Source organism: Ciconia boyciana, chromosome 22 (assembly GCF_034638445.1).
Source record: "Ciconia boyciana chromosome 22, ASM3463844v1, whole genome shotgun sequence".
NCBI lineage: Eukaryota > Metazoa > Chordata > Aves > Ciconiiformes > Ciconiidae > Ciconia > Ciconia boyciana.
The window spans coordinates 5,538,708-5,564,618 of NC_132955.1; the positions used below are offsets into that span (position 1 = coordinate 5,538,708).

The 25,911-nt window shown below is 41.9% G+C and overlaps 1 protein-coding gene across 6 annotated transcripts in view; it reads right to left on the bottom strand.

Moving 5' to 3' along the window:
* Nucleotides 1–25,911, bottom strand: part of GPATCH8 (G-patch domain containing 8) — a 58,184-nt gene that overhangs the window by 23,555 nt on the left and 8,718 nt on the right. For 3 of the 6 annotated variants that reach the window (XM_072885528.1, XM_072885530.1, XM_072885529.1), the window contains exons 2-4: nt 18,357–18,431; nt 12,295–12,312; nt 10,168–10,240 (exon numbers count right to left, since the gene is read on the bottom strand). Coding sequence is in view for 1 of the 6 variants with exons in the window: in XM_072885527.1 (XP_072741628.1) it covers nt 10,168–10,240; nt 18,357–18,431 (148 nt within the window). In the remaining 5 variants the exon portion in view is untranslated. Of the gene's footprint in view, nt 1–10,167; nt 10,241–12,294; nt 12,313–18,356; nt 18,432–25,911 lie in introns of those variants that run through there. The other 3 variants (XR_012046051.1, XM_072885527.1, XM_072885531.1) reach the window with 2 other exon arrangements.

The window sequence follows — 25,911 nt, forward strand, 5'->3', positions numbered from 1 at the left end:
CGGGCAAAGCGCTGGGCGGTGGGAGCCTCGCTCCATGTCCATGGAAAGCCACTACAGCTGAGGGAAAGGAGCGGGGTCTGTGTTGCCAGAGGGCCACCTCTCACCCCACTGACTGCCAAGCAGGCTGGGCGGAAGATGGAGAACAGCCAAAGGGGAAAATGGGACTTTTTAAGTTAAGCTCTTTAAGTTCTCCTTCTAAAGAACTTCCTCAAGAAAATTTATTCCAGAGCCACTGTGCATGACAACAGGACCTTTACTAGCATGTAAACGAGGTTCTCAGACATTGCAGGACTCCCATGTTTAGGGTTCCTGCTGCCCCTTTTCGGGTACACTGACACACTTCAAAGGGAGAAACTGAGCTTTCAAGAAAGGGCAAGAATTCCCACACTCCATGCCACTATGCAGGGTTGCAAGCACTGCCACATCGATAGCTAACCCCCCCCATACAGTAAATCATGCAGAACACACAAAGCTGTGTCCATGCCCTGTCCCCCTACACCCCAGAAAATTTATTTTCTTTCTGAACCAGGTCACAAACTCTTTCCTTTACAGACTGGTGACATTACACAGGCTACAAACCCCAAAGCAGAGAGGGTTATTGGATAAAACACTTCCATGCAAGGGGAAAACCTCCATGGAGAGGACGAAGCATAAACTTCCAGCAGGATGGTAAAAACAAACAGCTTACACAAGTTGCACCTTAGAAAATCCAATCTCATAAAGTGAATTAAGTTTGTAATTATTTCCTTAATTCAGAGACGAAATGAGATTTCAAAACTGAGCGGATATACTTATTTTGCTTTCCTCTTCCTAAAGAAATGGGGAAACCTTTCTCCCACCTTGTGAAAAACTGCTCACCCCCAAATACACCCTGACAGACGCCCCCCTTCCCAGAGCCCCGCGCCGGCTCAGAGATCTGCCGGCGGTGGGAGGAGGCAGACTGCAGGCAGACTGCAGGCAGACTGCAGGCAGCAACTGGCCAGGCAGCCTTCTCCAAATTCACCCCTTTTTAATTGCACAAAGTTATTGGATATGAGCAAATACTTTGCCAGCAGTGCTGTAAATTAACAAATCTTGGGAAAACAGTTAATCCTAACGCTTCAGGGCTTTAGTATCAGACACCAAGTCATGCTGCACATGGAGGATTATCGTTCCACGGCTGCCAGCTGCAGGGTGCGTGCTCCGTCTCTGGACACAGCGGGTAGACGCTGCTCTGCTCTTCGGAACGGGACACTGCACCAGATGGACCTGCCATCTGAGCCCGTCTAGAAACGCTGGTGTTGTCAACACTAGTGCACATTTTATCTTTTTTTTTAAACAGTCAAAACAGAAAACAGTTTTCATCAATAATTAGCAGATTCAGAAGAACTCCTCCCTCCAGCAGCATCATGCACTGCAACAGATACAAGAGACGTTTCTGAAGGTCTGTTTAACGACAGAGAAAGAACAGGATGCTCCCATTGAAAAAAAGATGTACCCCCACAATTATGTGTTAACATAATTCAATCAAATATATTTCAGTGCATCACTTATGCACAGCATGTAAGCACCAGAGAGGTAACAGAACAGTCTTAATCCTGCTCACTGTGTTGACATCTTAATAGAAATTCCTCCCAGGTACAAGCTTTGTGGGATATAATCCTAGAGGACTGATTGATATCACACTCTTCATCAGAAGAGAATTTCATGAACTAAGCGTCTCAGGAGGATACAAACAATGGGACGTGATCTCATTGAGCACAGAGGATTTTTACTTATTCACTATCTTTATGCTACAGCCAAGAACAAAACCACAGTAAGAGACAACCTTCTAGGAGGTTTTAATTGCTCTTGCAAAGGGACTGCTGCAGAGATTAGAAACACGGCCGTGTGAAGGCAGCACTGGGGAGTTTCATGATCATGTCACTGGATTTGCTGTGGTGGGGAAGGGTCAGTTTGTTTAGCCACCTGCGGTACAAACCCCTCTGCAGGCTGTGACAGGTAATAGGTGCCTGGAGCCAGGTATCAACACCCACAGCAATGCATCACAGATACAGGACCTGATCGCCATTCAGCTGCACTGTCTCTGCGCAGATGCGAGAGAGGGAGGAGTCACTGTGGTCATGGATGAGTTTCATTTTCAAAGATTAGGATTTTGCAAGCTCTCAAAACTTTCCTGGGTCTATTGCATGTTTTGCTAGCCCAACAGCTGTCACACTGAAAATTCAGACTCCTCATTCAGTACATCAAAAGGGGAGAGATGAGGAAATCCAGTAATTTTTACTGGTGAACAAGCCTTGGCATGCTCTGCGGTGCTCCTTGCTGGCTAAAAATGAAGGTACATTATCACGCTTGTTCTGACTGCTGCAAGAAGCGAACAAACAAACAAGGGCAACCTTTTCTCCCGCTCTCCTTTGGGACTTAGATTTGCAAGCTCATCCTGTTTATGTCAGATTTCTGGAAGGGGTCACAAACAATCAAGAGATTCAAACGAAGTCTGAAATGTCTATCATCCTCAGCGACAAGCATCACGTCCCAGTCAGGAGAAACTGCTTTCCAAGTACACAAGAACTGCACTGTGAACTTAATCCTTACTAAACAGGAGAGAAATGACAAGCAAAAGACAAGTTGCAAACACCCCAGCTCCATGGAAAACTTCAAACAGGAGCTCAAAACTTCTTAGACACACAAGCCAAGGGTGACACTTGCAGAAAACCAAGCAGAGCTCCCTGAACTTCTTGCAAGGGAAGGCACATAGCGGAATCTGGGTCAAAAAACTTCCCTAACCCAAATGATGATCGGTATTAAAGAACAACATGGAAGATGTTACGAGCAAGAACATAAATCTTGGCTGATCTAGAACAGAAATCAGAGATAAGAGTCGCTGTCTTTCTTCACCTCGGTAAGTGGAGAGGGCTAAAAAGCCATGTCTGATTTAAGGCTACACTGCAGGAGTGGGGCAGGTTGTGCATGGCCATGACTACTTGCTTCCCACACACACATCTTTCACAGTTTAATAAAACTGCTCTAACATTATAGGACACAAAGGGCAATAAAGCCTGATACTAAGCCAAGAGAAGGACGTCTCTGTCACAATAAACATGTGTCACTGAAAGAATAATGAGTTCATTGACTACACACACTCAAGTAACCCATAAACTTATCACCCGTAATCGAAGGAAGGATCTTGCGCATTCGAAAGCGAACAAGGGGGCAACTGCTTTCCCCAAAGGAGACTGAGGCATTAAGTAAACCCTTCCTTTAGGTCTGCGGCCTTGTGGATTTCGACACGGTAGCGAAGATTGGTGTGATGATAGCCAACTTTCAAAGCCGCATTACCCAGGTTTTTCAAAGCTAACTTCACATGAAAATATTAGTCTTAAAACTATTGCAATGATTTATGATGCAAACACAAGTGTGGAAACGTTAGTCTATGCCAGAATTCAGGTTCCCATGAGGACATGTTAAGATACAAGACGATAAGATTGTGTTCACATCTATTTCTTGGGTAAGACTGCCAAATCATTCCATACTTCATGAATAAAGGCACTGTTAAACATTTTTATCGTTCTCTTCCATATTTTCTTGTATTTATTAGAAAGCCTCAAAACCCAGAAAGAATATTCCTCATTTCCTCATGGTGTTTTTCTCAGATGCTCAATGTTCCATGTTCTCAAGGCCTGACAAACATCTACTCTGCCTGCCTTTGTGAGATCAGAGGATTTAACAAATGGAAAAATATATTAATATATTAGCTGTAAGCCATTTGGCAAACTGGTGACAGAGCCAGGATTCAAGACCTCTGCAATTCAAACCCTGAGCTTATTTCTCCAAGCCGCAGCTGCCAAGTGATCACATTTGCGACTGATCTCAGTTGCTCAAGTGGTCAAAGCTCCGCTTATTACTCCCCACAGGTCTAACGAAACCGGCATCCAGAAAACATAGTGTGCATCACCTGCGACCACCTGACACAGTCTTGGAACACTGACTCTTACTGAGCTTGATCTCAGAAATGAAAATTATCACAGAGGCTGCCAGAGAGTGGATATTTCCTGCCATAGCCACAGGATCACTTCTTCACTTGCAGGCTCTCCTCTTCTCTGCACATCTTCTAGCATTTCTTTCAGATGGTTCTGTTCTTTCACTCTACTCAGCCTTTATACCAAGAGGGAAAACCAGAGCTTGTCTGAACAGATTTAGTGAAGAACATGCCAAATAAGAACTGTGTCATAGTATAACTGAAGGGGGGGGGTGATGACTATATTTATCATAACAGAATTTGCAAGTCAGAGCAGAAATCCACTTGTGCTTTAATTGAAAATCATGCAGCAAAAATACAGTTAGATAGAGGAACTGAATTCTAGCATTTTTCTAACAAATTTGATATACCTGTCTTTGCTACCTTGTTAGATAATTTATACACTCGTGAAAGGATAAGAATAAAATCAAAGTTCTGTTATACACACTTGTAACTGCTGCTGTCTATGTGTCACCAGTACAATTTATACCGTGAGTTTGCAGCACACCTTGATCAACAGGAACAGCACTGTCTTGACAATTTGTAAAGGGTTTATTGTTTTTAGCCTGAGTGGAAGAGAAGCAGCATCCAGGAAGGAGTTCTCAGCTTTACATGGCACTGCCAAGAGCTCCCATGACACTGAGCGTGGCTCTGACTGCAGGCAGCCTGCCTCCTCCACAGCAGCATCACATTAGTATTGCTGCTCTCCAGGAAGAGTCAACCAGCCTTTCAGAACAGTCATGCTGAAATGATGCCAAAACTTTGCTAAAAACATAAGCAAACAAAAAGGAAGTTAATACTAACTAGGAATAGGAATCAGGGAACAGAAGGCATTTCTTTTGGACCAAAGTAAAGCCACTGCTACTTCAAGTAACTGCCCCAAAAGGGACCTCCCGTTCCTAAACACAGCCACTTGCTGCTTCTGTTTTCTGAAAAACTGAGATAACCCAGGTACTAGTACAAACAAGTACCCCACAAAGCGTTTCCATCTACCTTGAAACTTAACTTTGTTTCACACTGAGTAACACTTTCATCACTACAATAATCAAGTGATGAAAGGGCTGCCTTAGACCCCTACAGACAACAGAGGAGCAAACTTACATAAAGTTTCAAGGCTCAATTCCAGTTCTACATGAAAACTCTGTATTATCTAAACTATTTGATTCAACAACATAAATACTTAAGAGTAGCTATGCTGTGACAAAAACATGTTGTCTGTTGCCATAGCAAAATACTAGATTCTGATTCACTTCTTGGAGATACCACAAAAGACCAGGATAATCCCAGTCTTGGGAATACTGTGGGAACATGAATTAAATCAATGCTTTTAAACATCAAATTAATTACACACTACAGACTGCGTGTGAAGGGAGATGGCTGGTGGTATAGGGAAACTTAACTGCTTTCTGTACAGGTGTTGGAGCAATTTTTAAAGTGTCAAGGCTGCAGTCAAACACATTTCCGTAAGAGAGGACTTTAAAAAGGCAAATCCGGATAAGCGTGTTAAATAATTACAGCTACTACCCACTACTCACAGGGTGACTAGCCAAGTATGAGTTCTACCTGTCCTCCACCAAAGCTGGTCAATCCTTCCTGCGAGTCCCTTCTGTATGACCAGTGAACACCAGACAAACCTTCCTAACTGACCAGTCTGCCCTCTCCGAACGGCCTCTATTTGCAGCAAACCATCCCTTCAGGGCTGCCCACCCTCCTTCCCTCCACAGCCCCTGCCACAACAGAGGAAGCAGTGGGATAACCATGAGAACAGGAGGATGGTTGTGAATTAGCTCAGCGATATCAGAGATGGGGGCTTTAACTACCCCTTAAAGCCCGCCTGCTTGCTTTTAGCTATCAAGTCTACCCTGCCCAGATTTATCAGACATTCCCCACCACACACACGCTGTAGTCCTGACCTCATCCCAGGGAGCCATCCAATTCTTTGGCTGTGACTCCTCAAATGAGCTAGATGACCGATTCAAGAGAGCCAAATTAAAACATCAGCCAGTCTGAAATGCTAGGTCGTTTCACTGTGTCCCCTATATGTTATCTTCTTTCTGAGTGCACCAAATGAAGTCACATATTCCTGTGTTTTCTGGCAAAGCAAGTTAATAGCCTTTGTCTTTCCTAAGGATAGCATTCACCTACTCTGTTCAGTTTTCCCTGATCTAATTAAATGAGATTAAACTACTGGCATTTGTCTTGCACCTATACCTCTAGAGTACTATTACCTCATATTAAACACACAAGTCCAAAAGAGAAAACAGAAGTTTTCAGCACAATTTTTTTTTTTTAAACAAGACTTGTCAAAAAATTGACAACACAGGCAAAACGTGAAGAGCTTATAAAAATGTTTTCAAATATATGATTAAAGTTATACCACTTCTGCATGTCAATCTCTCAATGCTTTTCATAATAATACCTTAACTTAATATAAAATACTTATTCCAAGAGAAATCATTAGAGTATTTGAAGTCAAGATTTCACTCAGCCCTCTCTTTCCCCTTATGACTCTTATGTAACTCCTCTGATTTATCCTCAATCCTCAGTCTCATTTAGCACAGGACTCCACATGAAGGTCAGACAGCGTTTTTAACCACATCTTTTGCTAGTTTTACTTTTTCAGTAGACCACAAAATTCTAGATTATTAATTACATGTGTTCCCCTCCAAAAAGAAAACAGTCTACCATCACCATTTTCTCATGTGTTAGAGCACAACCATCACACAATTGCTATAGAAAAGTGGTTCCCCAAACCATACTTTCCAGACTAAAAAAGATCCCTGTCAACTGGCAACCTCCTCTTCTCCTTTTCATATTCATTGGCTGTTCACAAGTTGAAGCATCATTTCCAAATATAACACAAGTTGTTTGTGGAAAAAAATGTGAAAAACATCAGGAGAAGAGATGAGCAGAGGAATGACTCTGCTGAATTCATTATGAGCTTCTCCGAACCATTCTAGCGCTTACATGGTCAGAGACGACAGCACTATCCCTATCTGATACTCCACTCAATACACATCTAAAATAAAACAAAAGATGCAGATGTGTTACAGGCAGAATACAGCTCTCTTATGACAGCTATGTCAGTAAGGACATGGATTACTTGCTTTCTTATCCAAATGGCTCAGCTCTTCCACCGGCTACGATGGTTAACAAGAATTACACCACATGGCAGCAGCCCCGGTAGGTACAACTACTCTGCTTCTGAAATTTTGCAGAGAATGAGCCAGTCTACTGGGTGCCTTTGTACTACAACAGCAGATTTTTACCACCAGCAATTGGCAAGGGTGAATTTTAGGCTATTCCAGCTACCATCCAGAGAAACAGTTCAGCACTCTCACCGCTGGATTATATCCACAGTGGGTAGTTAACGCGAAGGAAGCCATCACAACGGTACGGTCCTGCAGCGTGAAGTTCTTCCTGAACAACAACGTAACGGCCTTACTAGAAGAAATTAGCATTTATGATTGGCAAGTATAATGTAGCGTAACTTTTAGATTCACCAAAACTAAGGAGGGAGCCCCAGTTCAGATTAACATTTAGAATTAAAAGCTACATAAAAATAAGCACACTGAACTCATTAACTTCCTTTTAAATTAAAGTCAACTGAATGGAAAAAAAGATTAATGCAATACCAATTCCATATATGTAAACCAAAATTTAGGTTTTTGAGGGTTTGTTGCAAAGGCCTTCTGCAGGAGGTCAGATACCATATCCACAGCTAAAGACTACTTGAAGTGGTTCTACTTCTGCTGTATCTCTTAACTGTAGGCTGTTTAAGATTTTAGGCTCAAGCACAGCATGAAGCAAGTAGAGTTAACAACAGAGATGCTCTGCATTTGCTATTCTTACATCTCTTTTGAAATCTCTCCTGGTCTTTTCTGAGCAAGAAGAGAATGTGGAAGAGGGGAAGAACTTTTTTGTTTTGCTCTTCCATTCTCAGTGCACATCAAGTGACTTCACTCTTTAGACTCTGAGAATAAGATTAAAATTGGATGCAAATGTTTCCTTCCTGGCAGTTTATATTTGGATTTTGGGATGATCTAAGATTCATGTAAAAAGGTCACTGGATAATGAATTAAACGCTCCCAACATGAACATCATCAGTGCCACAGGCAATAGGCACAGGCTCTAGCTGCTTGTAACTGAGAGGGAGCACCCTTGATGTCTTTATGTTGAGCAGAACTGGAGCAGCAGCACTCCTCCACATCCTCTGCCTCCCCGGCGCCTCGGCCAGAGAGGCTGTTTGTCTGTCTGTCAGGTGGACAGGGCGCTGCTTTCCTTCTAGAAGGTGAAAGGCACTATACAATTCCTGCACGCTCTCCAAAGCCTACATTAGGAGGTTCCAGCACCTACCTGGGTTAAACCAGACAGGCTATTTTTACTCCTGCATTTCTATTAAAATGCAGGAGACACAGGAAAACCCTCACAGCCCATACCCACGATTTGTCTGTAGCTTCCAGACAGTTCAAACCACCAGAGCTTCAATAATACGTGAGAGAGATGGTACAGACTCAATACTTCGAAATGCAGAAAATCTAAATCTGGACAAGTATCCAAATCCAAATGCCTGATCAACCCCACGGGCAGCCCTAGTTCTCTTGCCCTCAGGACACAGTGAAACCACCCTCTTGCCTCAAACTCAAGACTGTACAGTCATCTGCTGTTCATTCCATCACGTCAGTGCCTGCAACACCACACGACACAGGGCCCCTCAGGGCTGTGCTTTTGAATCCGGCTGGGGCTGGGAGAGGGCTTTAGCTTTTTTCAAGTCTCCATGTTTCCACATTGGTGACGCACAGAGCAATATGGGGCACCCAAAAGAGAAAACAGACCAAATTACACATCCAGTGAACGCCATGCCAAAGCAGAAGCCCAAGAGGTGACAACTACAACCACGTCCTGAGCTTTGGCACCAGCACGGGACACGAGAGGACTGTAAGAGTGCCATGCATTAACCAGAGGATTTCAGATGAAACCATGTTAGAGGAAGCAAGAAGCATTAACCACCAATGCAGTCCTGTCTGAGAAGTTAGAGTGCCTTAGTCCAAGAGATTAATATGCATTCCCAGAGTTCAGAGAACTCGTTACCTCTCGACAGTCCTCCACAGCACAGAAATACTTATCTCTCTAATGGGCTCACTGTAGGGCCATGGAAGTCCAATTACAAGCTCCCAGGTCTTCAGACTAAGGGTACGGGAACACGAGTAAGTTACTCGGAGGAACTCAGGGTGTGCTTGAGTTTCAAACACTTGAAGAGGTTTCTACAGAAACTGCCTGGGCACACAGTCTCGTGCCTGCTGTAAATACTGAGCACCTCGCTCCCAGTATCACGGGCAGACACCGTGTACACAGGCAGTTCATAAGGAGTAACTGATAGGAAGCACCACCTTCAGTTTTTCTCAATGTAACATGGCTGTGTGCTTTCACCTTGGCTAGGACCTCTGCAGAACAGGAACTACTGGTCAGGGGAATGGCTAAAGCCACCCACATGCGCTGGGCAGCATTGGCTCAACTGAAATCACAGGATTTAGTGTGATGGGAAGAATTTAGGCTCGAGACAGCATGAGGTCTAGGTGCATTGGTTCAACTAGCACTACAGCGTCTCAAGGAGATTCGCTAAATCCCTGACAAATAGACTGCTGGGGAACAGAAATAAGTCAAACCCGTGAAAGCCCTCTGGAGAAACTAGAGGTGAGCCTCTCCCATCCATGAGAACCTCTGCCACCACTTTCAGTCTTCAGTGGGCCCTTTTACTCGCCTTCTAATGGCTTCTGACACCACTGTGAAACATGCACACAGATCATCGTAACTAGCTTGTGTTTTTAATTCTTTTAATATCAAAGCATCCAGCCAGCAGAATATCATTATAGTTTTAGAAGCTGCACAACTACCTGTTAGTAAGTAGGCAGTTAATTCACCTCCCTCCAAAAAGGCCAAACACGGTGATTCTTACACGTACACGACACACACACATCATGTCTAACCTGTACCAATAAGTGAGGCAGCAGCTTCCACTTGCAAATTGCTAAATATGAAACTCAACAGTGCATTTGTTTGGATATATTAATAATGGAAAGAAAATCTAATCTAGGAACAAAAAGCAGAAATAATTTTGTTAAAGACTGAAGCTGGTGTTGAATGTTTCAGACACAAGCTACTGGACTTACCCTGCAGTGACTTTCCCAATCCCTGGCCCAGCTTCCACCCATGTTTCTGGAGTAAGCGGTGTCCAATATTATCCTGACAGACAGAACAGAGAAAACAAACCAAAAATATTCCAATAATATATTCTTCCCTTCCCGCTGACATTTAAACATGTGATGAGCAAGAGATTTTCTACATATATATGCATGCAAAAAAATGCTACTGAAAAGGCAATATATGCCTAATAAAAGGGAAAGACAAATGTCAAAAATTGCTGGCTAGAATTTTTCCAGGGGGACAGGGTATCAGGGACGGTCACTTTCTGATGGTGTGCTGGGCAACTTTTGTGCATCACGTTTAAAATAAAATAATAAAAAAAAAAGGCAATGTGGGAGAAAATAAAGTGTACCAATAAAAATTGACAGTAAAAAGCATAAAATCAAGCTATTTATACAATCATATCCATCACCTAGACAGCACCACTTAAGATTTTTTGTAAAGAAAATCTACAATGTGTTTAGTCATTTTGTTTGTGTGTCAGGCTTTTATAATACTGAGTAAGTTGTAAGTGCAAGACTGCCCCACCACTAGAAACCAAAACACAATCATAGCAAAATCCAGGCTAGACTTGATTGGGTTTTTTTTATATATGTATATATATATATATAAACTAGCATGCAGCCAATATTAAACTGAAAAAACGGTGATGTTAGTAAAAAAAAAATCAATTAAATAAAATGAGCTCAAGCACAGACTGGGTGATGCATTTCACATGTAAACTAACAAAAATACTAAGATGTTAGAATGAAACAGGCCTAGCAATAAGTTAACAGCAAGGAACCATTAGTGCATGTAGGGGAAACAATAAGCATAATGTCTCATCTTCCTAAAAAAAAAAAAAGCTATTTCGGAATAAGTGGAAAAGTACTGACGCAGCAATTAAGTGTCAGCTTTTGAAAATCGGGCTGAGCAGGGCTCTGCATGGAGTTCATTATGTTTATATGCAACATTTCTTCCCCCAAACAAAGAACAAGAGTGCTAACAGCACCCCTGTAACCACCTAAAGCTGACAGCTTATCCCTTATTGACCAGTTTACTAGCAGTGACCAGCTGTCAACTCCTCAAAGAAGGACTCTTGGTTAGGAACATGTTCACCTTCTAATCATAAAAAAATAAAAATCAGGTATGTTTGTTGATTATTAATTGTCATAAGGCAAACCACAATTCAAGATATCACAAATATGCTGAATTATAACAGGCCGTGAATCTGTACCATTGAGTGGTACGTGGAATCTTAAAAAAAGAAAGATATATATGCTGCAGGTTTCTTTAATTAAATAACTAAGTCATCAACAGAAATCAGAATAGCAGTGTTTTTTTCACTCACTCCACATTGAAGAAAATGACCACACGGTTTGCAGAACTTTGGTGAATCAGCTTGAAAGACACAATCTTCCCAAAGATATTGGCTGCATGGACACATTTTTCCTCAAAAACATTCTATCAAGTATAATTTTTTTTTTCCTGATATACCAGTAAAGCAAGACATTTTGTCTCGCCATATTTTTCAAGGCAACAGTGTACGTCTTTCCCACACTACTGGCTCTCCCCCAGGACATAATTAGGGCTACATTTAAAAAAAAAAAAAAAGAAAAAAAGGAGAAGTAAGGAAATGTCTGGTTATAAAAGCTTAAATCAGTATATGCAAAAAAAAGGAAAAATGAACAAATATGGATTCCAACCACAAACACCATGGAGAAGACTATCGGTTCAGAAGCATAGGAAAACTTACCTGCAAACATATCTGCTGCAGACCGTTTCTCTAACGGCCACAACAACTGCACAGTCCTTCATGCAAAAGGGGCCCGAAGTTCAAAGGTTTTGTGGATAACGCACTAATTGTTCTACCATTAGCACTGCAACTGTATCTGACAAGGGATTATTGAATCCGATTTGAAAAGCCGGTGCTGACAAAAATGGCTGCATTTTCAAAAAAAGGACAAGGAGTACTTTGCAATCTTTTGCTAAGTGGAGATGAGACATTGTGCTGACTGTGTTGTGTTATGAATGCACTAAAATAAACAGACAGATGAAGCAGTATGCTATTTCCAAAAGCAGTGCAAGTGGAGTGAAAGCATTTCCATACGAACCTGGCTTTAAAAACTGGGCTGTCAAAAGAACAGTTAAATGTAACACAAAGTAAGAAACTGTCCAATCACTAATGGTAGTTTTTCTTTTGCTTTGTTTTCAATTCACTGCTTGCAAGTAATGTATTTATTAAAGAAGAGTGAAAGCATAAAATAAATTCAACAAGTCAAGACCAGCTGGGAGATTCAAGAGCGGTGTGTTGTGACTGACACAGTGAAGGGGTAAACAAATGTTAAAGGGAAAAAAGAAAAATTTAGAAGGGTTATACACATTAGCACCACTTTTACAAAACCACTCAAGAGGATGGTCGCAAGTTGTTTGACATAAATTGGAATTACGCCTGAACATTATCCTGCCTTGGTTCCCAGGAAGGGGGTGTTCCCCCCCCCCCGATCATTTCCATTCGTTTGCTTAAGCAGTGAAACTACTTCCTAATTTTAAATATTACTGAGTTAATTGAAAGGGAGCTGCTTCTGTTTCACTGAACAGGGAAAACAACCCTAAGAGTTTAATATAAACATTGGAGTTGGGACCTAGTCATTAGTCTCCTCACGACGATTTCTAGCCACATTCTACCTTCTTCCTCCATTTCAAATCACTATCGCAGACCTCTCACAGAAGCAGACAGGCAGAACTGCTCTTCAGCATAAAAGCTGCCCTAAAAATTAAATTATGGAAGGCCAGGCTTGCTAGGCTCCCACACGAGAGCCATCCTGCAAAGCCTGGCAGCCTGGGGAGTAGCCAGGGATATTAGGACCAAAATTTGACATGGGGCAGCAAATGTTGCAACAGCTGGTAGCTTTTTTTAAAATTGCATTTTTAAGTGAAAGTTCTGCAAAAGCATGGGCTCTTTCACATAGAAAAGACGTCTTTTTCTACACCAAACTTCCTGTCAATGTCAAGAGCTGTCGTTCCTTTTGAATAAACTATCCTCATGTTGTAGCAGTTTTCCTACAGGAATAGTTGCAGTGATCTACAAAAAACACCAACAGCCCAACGAGGAAATCCCCCTGTTTCTCAGTGGAGAGCTGGCACAAGCCTCCTCACTTTCTTACACTATCGTTTTGGAGCTCCTTGTGTTACAGCCACAATAAAAATTATTGAGGCAGCCAAAATAAGCCTCCCAGTAGGTGTGTGAGTGAGCAAATGAGCTCTCATTTACCATCCAAACTACTCACAACAGCAGCGCTATCTGTCTGGGCAAACGGTCATGGAGAGAACGCTGGACACCAGACTGCGGGATGCTTGGTGCAGGACAAAGTAGCTCGGCAGGCTCTTGATGGAACAATTTACACCTCCTGGCATTACTCTCACCACTTCGGAGCTGTTCAGCAGTGATCGTTTCTATTTACAGACGGGGAACTTTGCATCACAGATTAAGCATAACTTTTCCACAAGCGTGTAGGAAATGTAAAGGTCTTGACCTCACCAAACCATCATGGGAGTTGGCTAAGCTACTTTGGAAAATCTCATCCAATGTGACCTTCTCCAACAGCTCAAATTGGCCTCCCCAATTCCCCATCCTGTGCCCTGACAAGATGCCCTTGAATGCTTTCCACGGGTATCAGTGATTCCTGATATCAGGATACCCCCAGCACAAATTTCTGACAAAGGTCCTGGCCAATAGAAAAAAAATGCATACAATGAAAAGATGTGTGCAAGAACTGAAAGGTTTTGATGATGTTGTACGTGGGATATAATCCGCAGTTGGTGGATTGAGCTGCATTACGGATAAACCAAAACACTAGTTTTGCCTAACACAGGTTTTCCGTAAGATCCCCACGCCACCACATGTGTCGTGTTCACATCATTCATCTCTCGGCATCGGCAGGAACCATACGTCTCTTGAGTGGATTGTAAGCTGTGCTGACTGTGTATTGAGGAATCTATAAGCAAGGATCGGATGCTACCGGGTGAACCCATGCAAACAAGAGGTTGAAAAGATTCCCAAAACAAAACCTATAGCTCACTACAGATGACACAATGAAGACTAGAGAGAAAAGCCAAATAGTAATGCTACACCATTCAGCTTCAAGAAGCACATTATTTATAGCGCTGTCCACATATGGCTACTGCTAAATGTCAAATCAGCAGCCTCATCAAATTACACTTTGGAACTAGTGGAGTCCACAGATCTGTACAGATATATGGTGCGACAAAACCCAGCTTCAGCTCGCACAGTCGTCTACAAGAGCCTGTGATCGTCAAACAACTACCAACTGAAGCCTGAAACCTTGTGTAGTTCAAGGACCTCCTTGTGTAACTGAGCAGAATTAGAGAGAGGGGGGGAAAAGGACATTTGTTAGTTATGACAAGGACAAACTAACAAGCTCCAGAATAAGTGGGTGATACGCAGTCTCGCCTCCAACCTGCAACAGCGACAGCTTGGTTCGACTCCCTGACACTCTGCATACTGCCTGCATGGGGAAAGGGCTGCTGTCTCGTGTAGGCTCTAAGGGTATATTGCTATCCCCTACTCAATCTGTACTGCTGGGACAAAGAAAACCATAAATTCACAGCAACAAGATTCAGTAAACAAGTAGAAATAAGGAATTAACATGAAGAAAATCTGGATTCTATTAAAGCTGCAATACTTTGTGACTTCCCATTCGAGTAACTGAACTCAGTGCACTTAAAATATTTTAAAACAAATGCATGCAGCTTCTTGAATTTAAAAAAGGGTTAAGTGCTCTGATTTTTCAAGGACAGCAGACACCAGTGGTTCCACTGACGTGAGCAGCCAGTGTAAGTGCAGCATCTTTCAAACCAGAGCAACAAAAAAAGAAGTGTTACGTGGGGGTGGGGAATATCAGTATTTGCAGCTATGAAGAGTCCATTGATATGAAATATTTTCTTCAATTTAGTAATGGAAAATAGCTGGCTTCTCGTTTAGGCTACGTACATCCACTAGCTCGTGGCAGCTCTGTTCTCCATAAATGTACTTCGGTTATAGTCGCATGTTTCAGTCCAGACATCTTTGGCCTAAACAAGCTGTACAAAGCAGGATTTCCACAGGAACAAAAATACTAGTACGCTAATTGAGGACACGTTTCAACATTGTAATGATCTGTAGACTCCCAAACCTATTTTTCCAGCCACCTTTGAGTTGCATGCTGTAGCAGTACAGTCAGCACCTCTCAACAGATAATGCTGCAGAGATGGATCTCACTTCAGCGGTGATTGTCAAACATATACTTCAAGCGAAACCCTCTGCCCCCTGGGATTTCCAAATGCAAGCTACCTTTAGTCTTTAGAGCGTTTTCACATTACTAAGATGTGAGAAGCTGCAAGCAGCATATTTAAGAGAATATACTTAATCCACTCTTCAGTCTGTAGAATAACCAAACTTTAAACTTTTAACTGGAAAGCGCTTTGACCTGCTGTTGTTACAAACACCCTTCCTCACACAAAGACATTTGTCATCCAAACTATTTCCATAATGTGAAGCATAGGCTCTTACTCATTACTCTGAGCAGATTCCTTTTTAAAGGTCACTTGAATTGCTAACAGAGAACTGGTTAAGGATTATAAAACAATTTGTGAATAAATGTTAATATTGCAAATATTCAGATGTGTGGTATTTGGAAGTTATATATCCTCTCAATTTCAGTTCAAGGATGTTACCCACTTCCAGGTGAGCAACCAGCATAAAATACAAGAAGGCAGAACACCTCTTTCCTAGTGAAAAATCTTGCAGGAGAGGTACATGACTAAACTCTGACAAGAAAACCATTCCTTCTTTTAATGTGTGTAATTTGCCAATTTAAAAAGCACACAGGTGTGGAAACAAAACCAGCACATAGTGTGGAAGCAAAATCATTTTCACAGGTGTCAGGAAACTTGAAAAAATTATTTATGCTTCCCAGCTACAGATTTTCTTTTAAGAATCAACAATGTACCTAATGAAGATGATATGAAGATTAACCTTAAAAGTGACCAGTTTGTTTCTGACACCAGGCTTGTTCATGAGACCAAAAAAACACCCCATGCAGCAGCTGTAGCTTTTACATTCTGGGACTAGCACATGAAGCCAGCTCAAGTGTGCTCCAACACAGACCGCAGCTGATGGGATGATGCAGAACATACATTTACTCAGTTCTGTGCCTCCTTCCAAGAGTTTAATGTCCCAAGCTAAGGGTCTTACACCTCAAATGCTTGTTGTTCTTATTACAGACAAAAGAAGAGTGAAGCAAACTGGGTTTTAAAGAATAATTGTAAGAACAATTGGCGGTTTTAACTCTTCCTCCTCCCAAAGAGGTAAGCCATTCTCTTGTCCTCTCCATCAAACTGTTTTCAAATTTAACCATAAGGCTGAACTGTACATATTAACACCTACCAAAAAGTTGTAAAGATTAATAATGTCCTGATATTTGGATGGTTATATATAAATAAATAAAATATTAAAGCTGTAATTGAATTTAATGTTTCTGTTGCAGTTCAACATTAATCAAACTGCAACGAAGTATTACATCTGCAGATGATCCAAGCTGCACTGTGGGTCTGTGCACCCATGTTGCTAGGTCCAGTGCACTTGTTCACATTTTACATACTTCTGTAGGCATCACTCCCTTCAGAACACCAAAGAGATGTAATCTGTGACCACTTCTATTCTTCTGTTTGGGAAAACACTTTTAGAAATCAGATAACCAGTCTAGTCTGTAAGTAGTATTCGAATTATTTTGAAATGCTGATTTCCAGCGTGGCACGGAGTAGGCTACCAGTCTTTCTCATTATATTTACATAAGGAAACAAGCTTGTCATTTTAATTAAAATCCCATAACACAACGTAAGTTTGAAGTATTCAGGAGAACATTGAATACAAATTCCCATCTCTGCAGCATTATCTCATGCGTCATCAATTACTGCCATGCCTAAATCTAGCATCATGCCAGCACATTAAGACAGTAGGTACTATATGCAGTGTTCACTGGACCAGAAGAACAGAAATAAGAAGGGGGAAAGGAAACCCTAGAGAAGAAATTAAAAAAGGCAGACCGTGCAATACAAACCAGATCATGGCTGCTTAGCTAATATGGGCCAACTGCTGCGGAAGAAAAATGTCGAACACCCCAAGTTGTGTAAATTTTTTGTAAACATCTAACACGCACACAAACACACACAACACCAACCTACACATGAATGAAAAATATATATTGATCCTTTGCTAAGACTAAGTTTCTTCTAAGTGCAGACTAATGTGAAGAAACTTTGACAGAGAACTTAAATTATTAATAGGGAAAAGAAATACTTGAGAAGCACGTTCTTAACAAAAATCTAGTCTTAATCAGAACACCACTAAGTGACCCTCGATTATTCACTACAAGTTTTCTTGTTCTTGTACTGAAACTGCAAATGAAACTTCGCTAAATCTAAGTGCCAAACTTAGGTCCAGTTTAGGCTGAACAAGCTATTGTGCCTAAGACTAGCAGAAGATGCTTTGCAAAAGAGAAAAATTTAAAAGCTCCAACAAGCTTAAAAAGGTAAAACTAAACAAAACTTAAGTTTTCCCCATCTTATGGCTGTACTCTCCACACCTAATGCAAAGTAAAGCAATACTTTAAAGAAATTCACAGCGCAGTTTCAGATTCATGGGGAAGGACTGCGATACTAATACTGTAATGCGTCCATGTTTCCGTAATGCCAGATGTCATTCTAAAACTTTTCTTGAACACACCAGTAGTTTCGCAAAAATATAAACTAAAAAAGGACCAAAATACATTCTACTACACTATTCCATCAGGTTCGCATATGAATTAAACTGATTCTTCAACCAAAAGTATAAAAACTTAACAAAATAAATAGCTATGAATGAATGTATTGTTTTAAATAATTTCTGAAATATCACATTGAACTAAAATTTAAAGTTGCCTATAGTTTTAGGAGAACTACTTAAAGATTAAATCCCAGACCCACTTAATCTCAGCATGCAATTTACCACAAAAAATTAACCCTGTACTGACAGAGATGCCCACTCCTATCAAATTTGACTGCATTCACATCAAGTACCATCCGATCACAGCCTAATTCTTGGTGGGTTGATGATGCTGATAAGTATGTATCTTACCGATTCTATAGGCTTGTCTAGAGACGCTTGCTCTATCTCCAGGTGCCCTTCTTCATATTGATCAAAGTGATTGCCCTGTAAAAGAAGATGACCGTTAGCTCTACGGCAGAAAACACATTTCCAACAGTCTAGTTTCAAGATTCAGGTTTGTACACAGTACTATATTTTATATAATTTTGCTAGCAGAACAAACAAACTTATAAAACACAGGCTTAATTCAGTATAAAGGCTATAAGAACAAAAAAAATTATTCTAAAAACTAAGCCAATCTGATGATAATCATAAACCATGGAAGTTGGCAAAACATCAAACATTTATGACAACAATACTTTCGTTTTTTTCTTTATAAAGTCTATGAAAACGCTGACCATAAGCACCAGTGCTGGCCTCAAAACCACACAGGACAAGAAGCAGAAGGAATTGACCCCACCACCACTACAAAGGGGTTGTTTTGTTGTCTTTTGTCTTTTAAAGAAGAGTAAGGCTTTCCTTGCAGCAGGAAATCCAAATTGTTTGAGGCATACATGTAATTTCACACACCTTAAGTCAACAAAAACCCTCAGTGGTACCAAATGAAACCTCTCCCTGTGCCCACCGTACTTGTTCATGGTCTGAAGCAGCCCTTTCCTTGAATCTAGGCAGCTGCACAGTGAACCATTAGTGGAAGTGATCCTCCAACACGCAAAAAAGCCGTTAGTTTCAACCCCGAGCAGTCCCCCAAGCCAGCTGACCATGCAGCCACACAAGCACATATGGTGGCACAAAGAATGCCGGGATGCACACACAGAACTGCTTATTCCTAACATACCAGCTTAAAGCATTTGTGAGCACAGTACCTAAAACTGCTACACAAAAAATTACAGGGCTGAGGAACACATCTGAGGAAGGAGAGACGGACCAAGAGATACACAGGGAAGTGCACTAATAAAGTCTGCAGATACTCACACAGCAAAGAACACACTACAAAGAATGATAAACCCAAGCACCTCGCTTCCTTACACTCTCAGAGCAACCCTATGAAACATCTTTAGTCCCACATACTGGCAACATATAATAATTAAAGTAGATGGGAAAATTAAATAGGATTGTCATTATGGTGTACTGTGCCCAGCTTCCACCAACGTACACCATACACACCTCCAGATTGCTGATTTCTGAACAGGGCAACCTCTCCCCTATCCAGCCGTGCCTCGTAAGCACAGCGCAACGCACCAACGACAGCCACTGGAGTAGAGACTAGAGCCCAGCAACCCTCCTACAGCATCTGCTATGGCAAAATTCAATCTTTCTATGCTTTTGCCAAGACATTAAGCATACAGGGCTTGTGAGCTAGGAAGGCAAGTGGCAGTCTCTGTCCTCCAGAATAACCGTTGGTGCTGGAACACCATCAGTGTGAATGGCCATTTCAGGGGGGAGGGGGGGAGGGGGAAATCTCTGTTGTAATTTCAGAGGTTTCTGAAACCTCAAATTCCTGAAACTGCAAACATGGTGAACCATTTTTGGCTATTCAATAGGTCCATGGTGCAGCACTAACATCCACCATCGCTAGCACAGACCTGGAAAGGAAAAAATCTGACTTTCTAGGTGCAAACACAAAATCAAACAGGAGAGATGCCTGCAGCTGAGATCAGCACAAAAGCCACTGAAGAGGGTAGTTTCAGCCGTCTCTCCTACATTCCCTGCGCAGTGCTCAGCGTCACAGCCCTGTAAAACCCCAGGAGGTGCTACGGCCTCGGCTGTCACCCCCTCGTCCTCTCCCAGGCCCCACAGTGCACTGAAATCCTTCTGGCTGCCCAGCAAACACCAAACACCTGGCAGTTTTTATTTGCATCCCAGCTCCGCAATTACTTTGAGCAGGAACACCTACCACCACTGCCAAGAGAAACATGTTGTCACCCTCCTCCTTTCTACCAACACCAACTTTTCCTTCTGCAAGAATTTTCATGAAAGCCAGCATGCGAAAGAGCAAATTATAGTTGTAACGGACTGCCTGTTGGAATTTTACAAGCCAGGCACCAGCCTCCAAAAATCCTCTGGAACGAGTGTTCGTACCCAGTGATGCAAATCTGCAAGAGACCATCTTGACAAAAACCTGTTGCCAAGAGAACATGCTTTGATGCTGGTGCCCCAACTGCCAGCCTATACATCATCTGCTGTCCACAGCGATAATTCACCCAGGCCACACTCTGCTCCCAGTAGTCTTTTTTCCCACGGCCTCTCCAGAGCAAATTTGGGGCTTAATCTGCAGGCAGCAATCCGCTCCCATCCATTTTTTTTGGACAGCCTTCAAGGAACAAGCTGAAGGCAAACTTACCATGTACATGCAGTCATTGAGCTGCTTAAAAAGGCTAGTAATTCTTGGAGACAGGCACAGTGTAGATGTACAGACTGTACATGTGTGTGCTGTGAAGGCAGGGAGCCCAGCAGGGAGAAGACAACATAAAACCTGCCTCAATGGCAGACACGGCCCAGCCTCCCAAAAAGCAGTGCCCAAGAGAACAAAAGCAGTCAAGAGTGCACATGCTGTTCATGAATTTGCACTGTTGACTGCTGAATGCTAGCAAAAACACTTAAAACTTCATACATAAAAAATTAAATCCACATAACATTTAGATAAACACCTGAAACACTCTCAGCAAAAACAAAGACATACTTCCCCCTGCCTAATTTCACAACGTGATTTGCTGCCTGCTCAGAATACGCCAACTAAATTACCTGGAGCTGGCAAAATATTTCTGCCTACTCACCATCTCCTTCAGCACACTGCCTGCCAAGACATTTAAAATTGTTTTTACAAAGGCAAGGGTCAATTCCAGTTTGAAAGCACGCCTTGCTGGTTTGAGGCTTTACGGTGTGATTTTTCTGTGCTTAAAAACAATGTCTCCTCCCAGAAACTATGCAAAAGACTGAATGCTCACCATGTCACAGACAAACACAAAGACGTCAGAAAGCAGATAAAGCCATTTATATCACTAAGTTCTAGTCATCCCACTATTATCCACTTTATATATTGTGGGGCTTATTATCTACTTTGGGTTTATTGTTACTGGTATCTACTTTGGGTTTATTGTTACTGGTATCTACTTTGGGTTTATTGTTACTGGTATCTACTTTGGGTTTATTGTTACTGGTATCTACTTTGGGTTTACTGTTACTGGTAATGGGAGTGGGGAGGGTTGCTTGTTTTTACAAATAACCGCAATGCTAATACTAGAGCTTTCAAAACAGACAGGGTGGTTCCCATCACCTTGAACTCCTGGGCATGCAAATGGCACCCGAGCACACGGGAACGAGCCTGGCGGGATGCTGACAAACTGCTCGCTCTGTTAGGAAGCTGACTGCTACAGGCTTGGTAATTTAAGGCATCAGAATACCAAAGTGTCCAAACTGAACTTAAATCAATGCTCATCACAGAGACTGTTCTTTATTTATCAATACTTAAAACCAATTATAAAGGAAACAGTTTCCTTCCACCATAAAGTAACTCACCCTGGAAAAAAGCAGGAAGATAATAATCCAACAGTCATACTGAGGTCAAATTTATGAGCGTGTTCAGCCCGACAGTGCCTAATTAGCAAGGAGAAAAGTGGTTCTCACTTCTAGGGCCATGACAAACAGCTTGTTAAAGCGATGTTGTCTGCCATCGTGGTGATCACAGGCCTTTTGGAGCCGGGACTCTGTGGGGCTGGAAGCAGCACAGTCTGTCCCTTTGCTTCCTCATCCCTGGAGCTGGCTAAGGAACAAGTTGGGGATAATTCCATCTGTTTTCCTTCTTTTCCAATCTTTCAACCTGGCACATTGAATGGATCCATGTAACATTTCTGTTTTGCTGTATCTTAAGACAATGAATCAGAGGAAGACAAAATACTTTAACATTTAAATCTAACAATTAATTAAACCCTAAATGTTGAATCTGTTGAGAATAAACTACATTTCTGGCAAACATGAACCATAAGCACAGACCACATTTTAATATGATTTTGATCTGTGTCTTCTGCAGACTTGAGGGATGCTTCCCTCTTCAGAGGAAACCTTTAAGTGAAAAGAATTCAATCCCTACAAAATGGATACCAGGCCATAAAATAACAGCTGCATTAAAACCAGCACTATTCAAAACCTATTCCCAAACCTTCTTCCCTGTGTGACTATTATAGAGATACAGTAAAATCCTGGCCCTGCTAGCTAATGACAAAGTTTCCACCTACTCCCATGGACAAGGATTTCAGGGCTGAATGCAGTGCCCTTCTCCCTCTTATCCTCTGCCCCTCCATTTTAAAGCTGCCTGTATCAGGCTCTCTCACTTCTGCTTTGTAAAACAAGATGTGTTGCACTGCTTATATCACTTTCTTACAGATGCTACCTCCATCCTAAAATAGCAGAGCAAGTAAGATGAGAGGCTTGCACTTAAGCATCATTTATTGCTCTTACTTCGTGCTACAGCAAGTGCTCCGACACTAGGTGCTTCTCTACAAGCATACTGAAATTCAATAGATTTACTACTTAGATGAGAAGCAAGGACAAGCCTTCAACATCTAAACATTCCTTATTATACACCACGCACGCCATTTAGTCTCCTTGTTGCATTCATCTCCAGGAGCCAATATGTTTGTGTCCTGTAATTTTTTGTGTAAGATCATCTGAACTTTGGCGAACTACCCATTTTGGTTACTCACAGTCACATGTCCTCTCCTCTCTCCTCCACTTTCCCATTGTTTGATCTTTGCACGAAGCTCTTCGCCAAACCTTACATCTTGGAGCCCTCACGCACTTAACCACTGAGTTATGAATATGGCATTTGAAAAATCAGCTAACAAAAGCTGCCTCCATGCAGGATTTTAGACCCTTATTCTCCCTTATTTGGATTGTAAATACTTCAGAGCTCTGGCCCAACAAATGCCATTTTGTCCAAGATTAGACATAGCAGAGTCACTGCATTTTCTGAAACAAGTCAAGTTAAATAGCTAAGGGGAAAGAGTACTGCTGTTTCTTTCTTACTTGTAAGGTCCCAAACATTGTAGGAGTGAGACCCAGTCAGTATAATTTAAAAAAAAAAATGTAAGAACTTAATCACACTTGCATCCCAAAATCTTTAGTGGCAAGAACTGTTGCCAATAAATGACTCCATGCAAGTGAAATGAATTGTTGATTTAAGCCCATGTATCAGAGTAAGTTTAGTATCACAGAACTAGTTCTCTCCCCTACACAAGGCACCTTGTCATGAAGATGCCTCACAAAGCATCTAAGGACACACAGATATTACTGGGGACGGACGGATGGGGGGACAACACCCTTCTTTTCAAAGCATCTTCACAACTACAAGGCAGAAGAAACATATGCTCTCTCCCTCCCTCTCGCTTCCCCAAAAGGGTGTATCCAAAAACAGCTTCTGAGCGTTGCATTTTCTGTCACCTACAGCATCATCAACAGGGAGGAAAGAATGATGAGTCACTTCAACTGCTTCAAGGCTATTAGACCTCCCTGGATATTAATTACTGGACTGCTCTTTCCAATCTGTCCAAGCACAGAGGATATTAAGATGTCAGCATGCAGAATACATTCCATACAGTGCACATTCCTGACAGGAACTAGTGGTTTCTTTTAAGCCCTAAGTGATCCACGTATTATTTCAAAAGGAAAGTAAATGTGGCAGCCTACATTTCAGTAGCTAGGCCAAACCTTGAAACACGGCTCTCAGGCGGAGACAGGAGAAAACTACAACAAAGGAGTGGTATAACGGAGACGTGAAAGCAATGGTTTTCTTTCAGAACATCTTCATTCAGCTGTCCTTTCAGTTACTGCTCAACATGAGAGCTCAGTTGCACGAACGTTGTTATTAATATGAAAGAAGATGATGTAAGTTACAAAAACCAACAGAAGTCGGACACAAAGAGCCTAGAATAAGAATACCTGGGGAAAACGCTGCCTGCTCCACAAGTCACAGGGACGACACCTTAAACAGCATGAACGGAGTAAAATAAGAAAAGATTCCAGCATAAAACCCCACGCCTATGCCTAGGAGCACTAAAACCAGTGATGACTGAGGAGGGAACATGCAGAACGCAGTTGCTGAGATGTCAAAGCAGAAACAATCTATTTGTGTCCATACTGAACTTCAGGGCCAGCTTAGGAAGGTGCACAGAAACACACGTTCCCATGACCGTGCAGATAACAACCTAAAGAAAGCAATTTTGCAGAAAAGCCTCACTATACTCACCGTCATTATTTCTTAAATGCACTGAAAAAGAGCACAGCATGATCATGATTGCTTAACTGCACTTGAAAAGAGCACAGTGTGCTCCTTAGATACTCAAAAATTAGTTTTACACTGATAGAATATCAGGAAAAGACTCAAAAAACCCCTTATATTGCATTTACTTTAGAAAATAGAATTTTAAAACACTAAAGCAAATCAACACCACTTGTGCATATTCTACTTCTCCATCAATTAAATCAATAAACCTAAAACTCCCCAAAATATTAAGTCAAGCCATAAAATTCAGGATTCTTACCCACAAGTGCCACTTTAAAACATTTAACCAAGCCCACTCCCCATTCCGGAAAGCTCTGAAGGCATTAGGCTGTAAACCAGCAACTGAGACACTAGGAATATCTAAAAAGAGAAATAAGTATCCACAGAAAAGGCCATTTTCTAGTGTAAATAAAGCCACGGCAGACTGCGTTAGCTACAAATCACGGAATATTTTCCAGTGCCCTCCTGTCTCTGCTCCCACAGCTGGGAAGCACAGCTGACATTTCCTGCAGCCGTCCCAGGAGGGGTCAGCACAAATGCAAGGTCTCAACAGTTGAGCGCAGGAAACTGAAGCGGTATCTGAACACAAGTGAGCAAATGCCACCTCTCCAAAATCCTTGCTGCCTGCACGCATATGGCACCTTCATGGATCAAGGAAAAAAAAAAAGACTCAGTGATACCAGAAGCAAATACCCTATTAAATTTAAAATTTTCTTTTTTTTAAAAGGAGGAGATCGAGCAGTTATGAGACCTTTAGGAGGACAAGGCACCTTAACGTCCATCGGCTCTTCCCAAAGATGGCTCCTAGCGCAACTCTTGCAAGCACTCCACACCCAGGACACCTGCACGAACGTTGCTAGTCCAGCACCAGTGCTGTGGCCAAGAGAGACAGACATAGGAATCACTCTGCAAGGACCTGACAGAGCACAAGACTCTTGCCAACCCAAAGACTAGGAATTTCAGCAAACCACAGTCAACAATCATCTAATTTTGTGTTGCATTTTGCATCTAGTTCTCTTTTTAAAAGTCTTTCCGGCTTGGTCAGCTGTTACCAAACCTGCCAGTTTTGCGCAGCCCCAAGCTGGACTGACCCACCTCTCCTCACACCGCCTGAAGGCGATACATACCACCGAGCACAGCTATAGGGTTACACACGGGCAGAGACAGGAGGAGAAAAACCGACTCCAGGCAAGGATCAAATATAACAGATACAAGTGACAAGGTCTGCTAGTACTACCTCTCATTTTGTTTATTTGTGGGGCTCTATCAACTACATCATCTGCTAACCTCACCAGTAAACTTCAG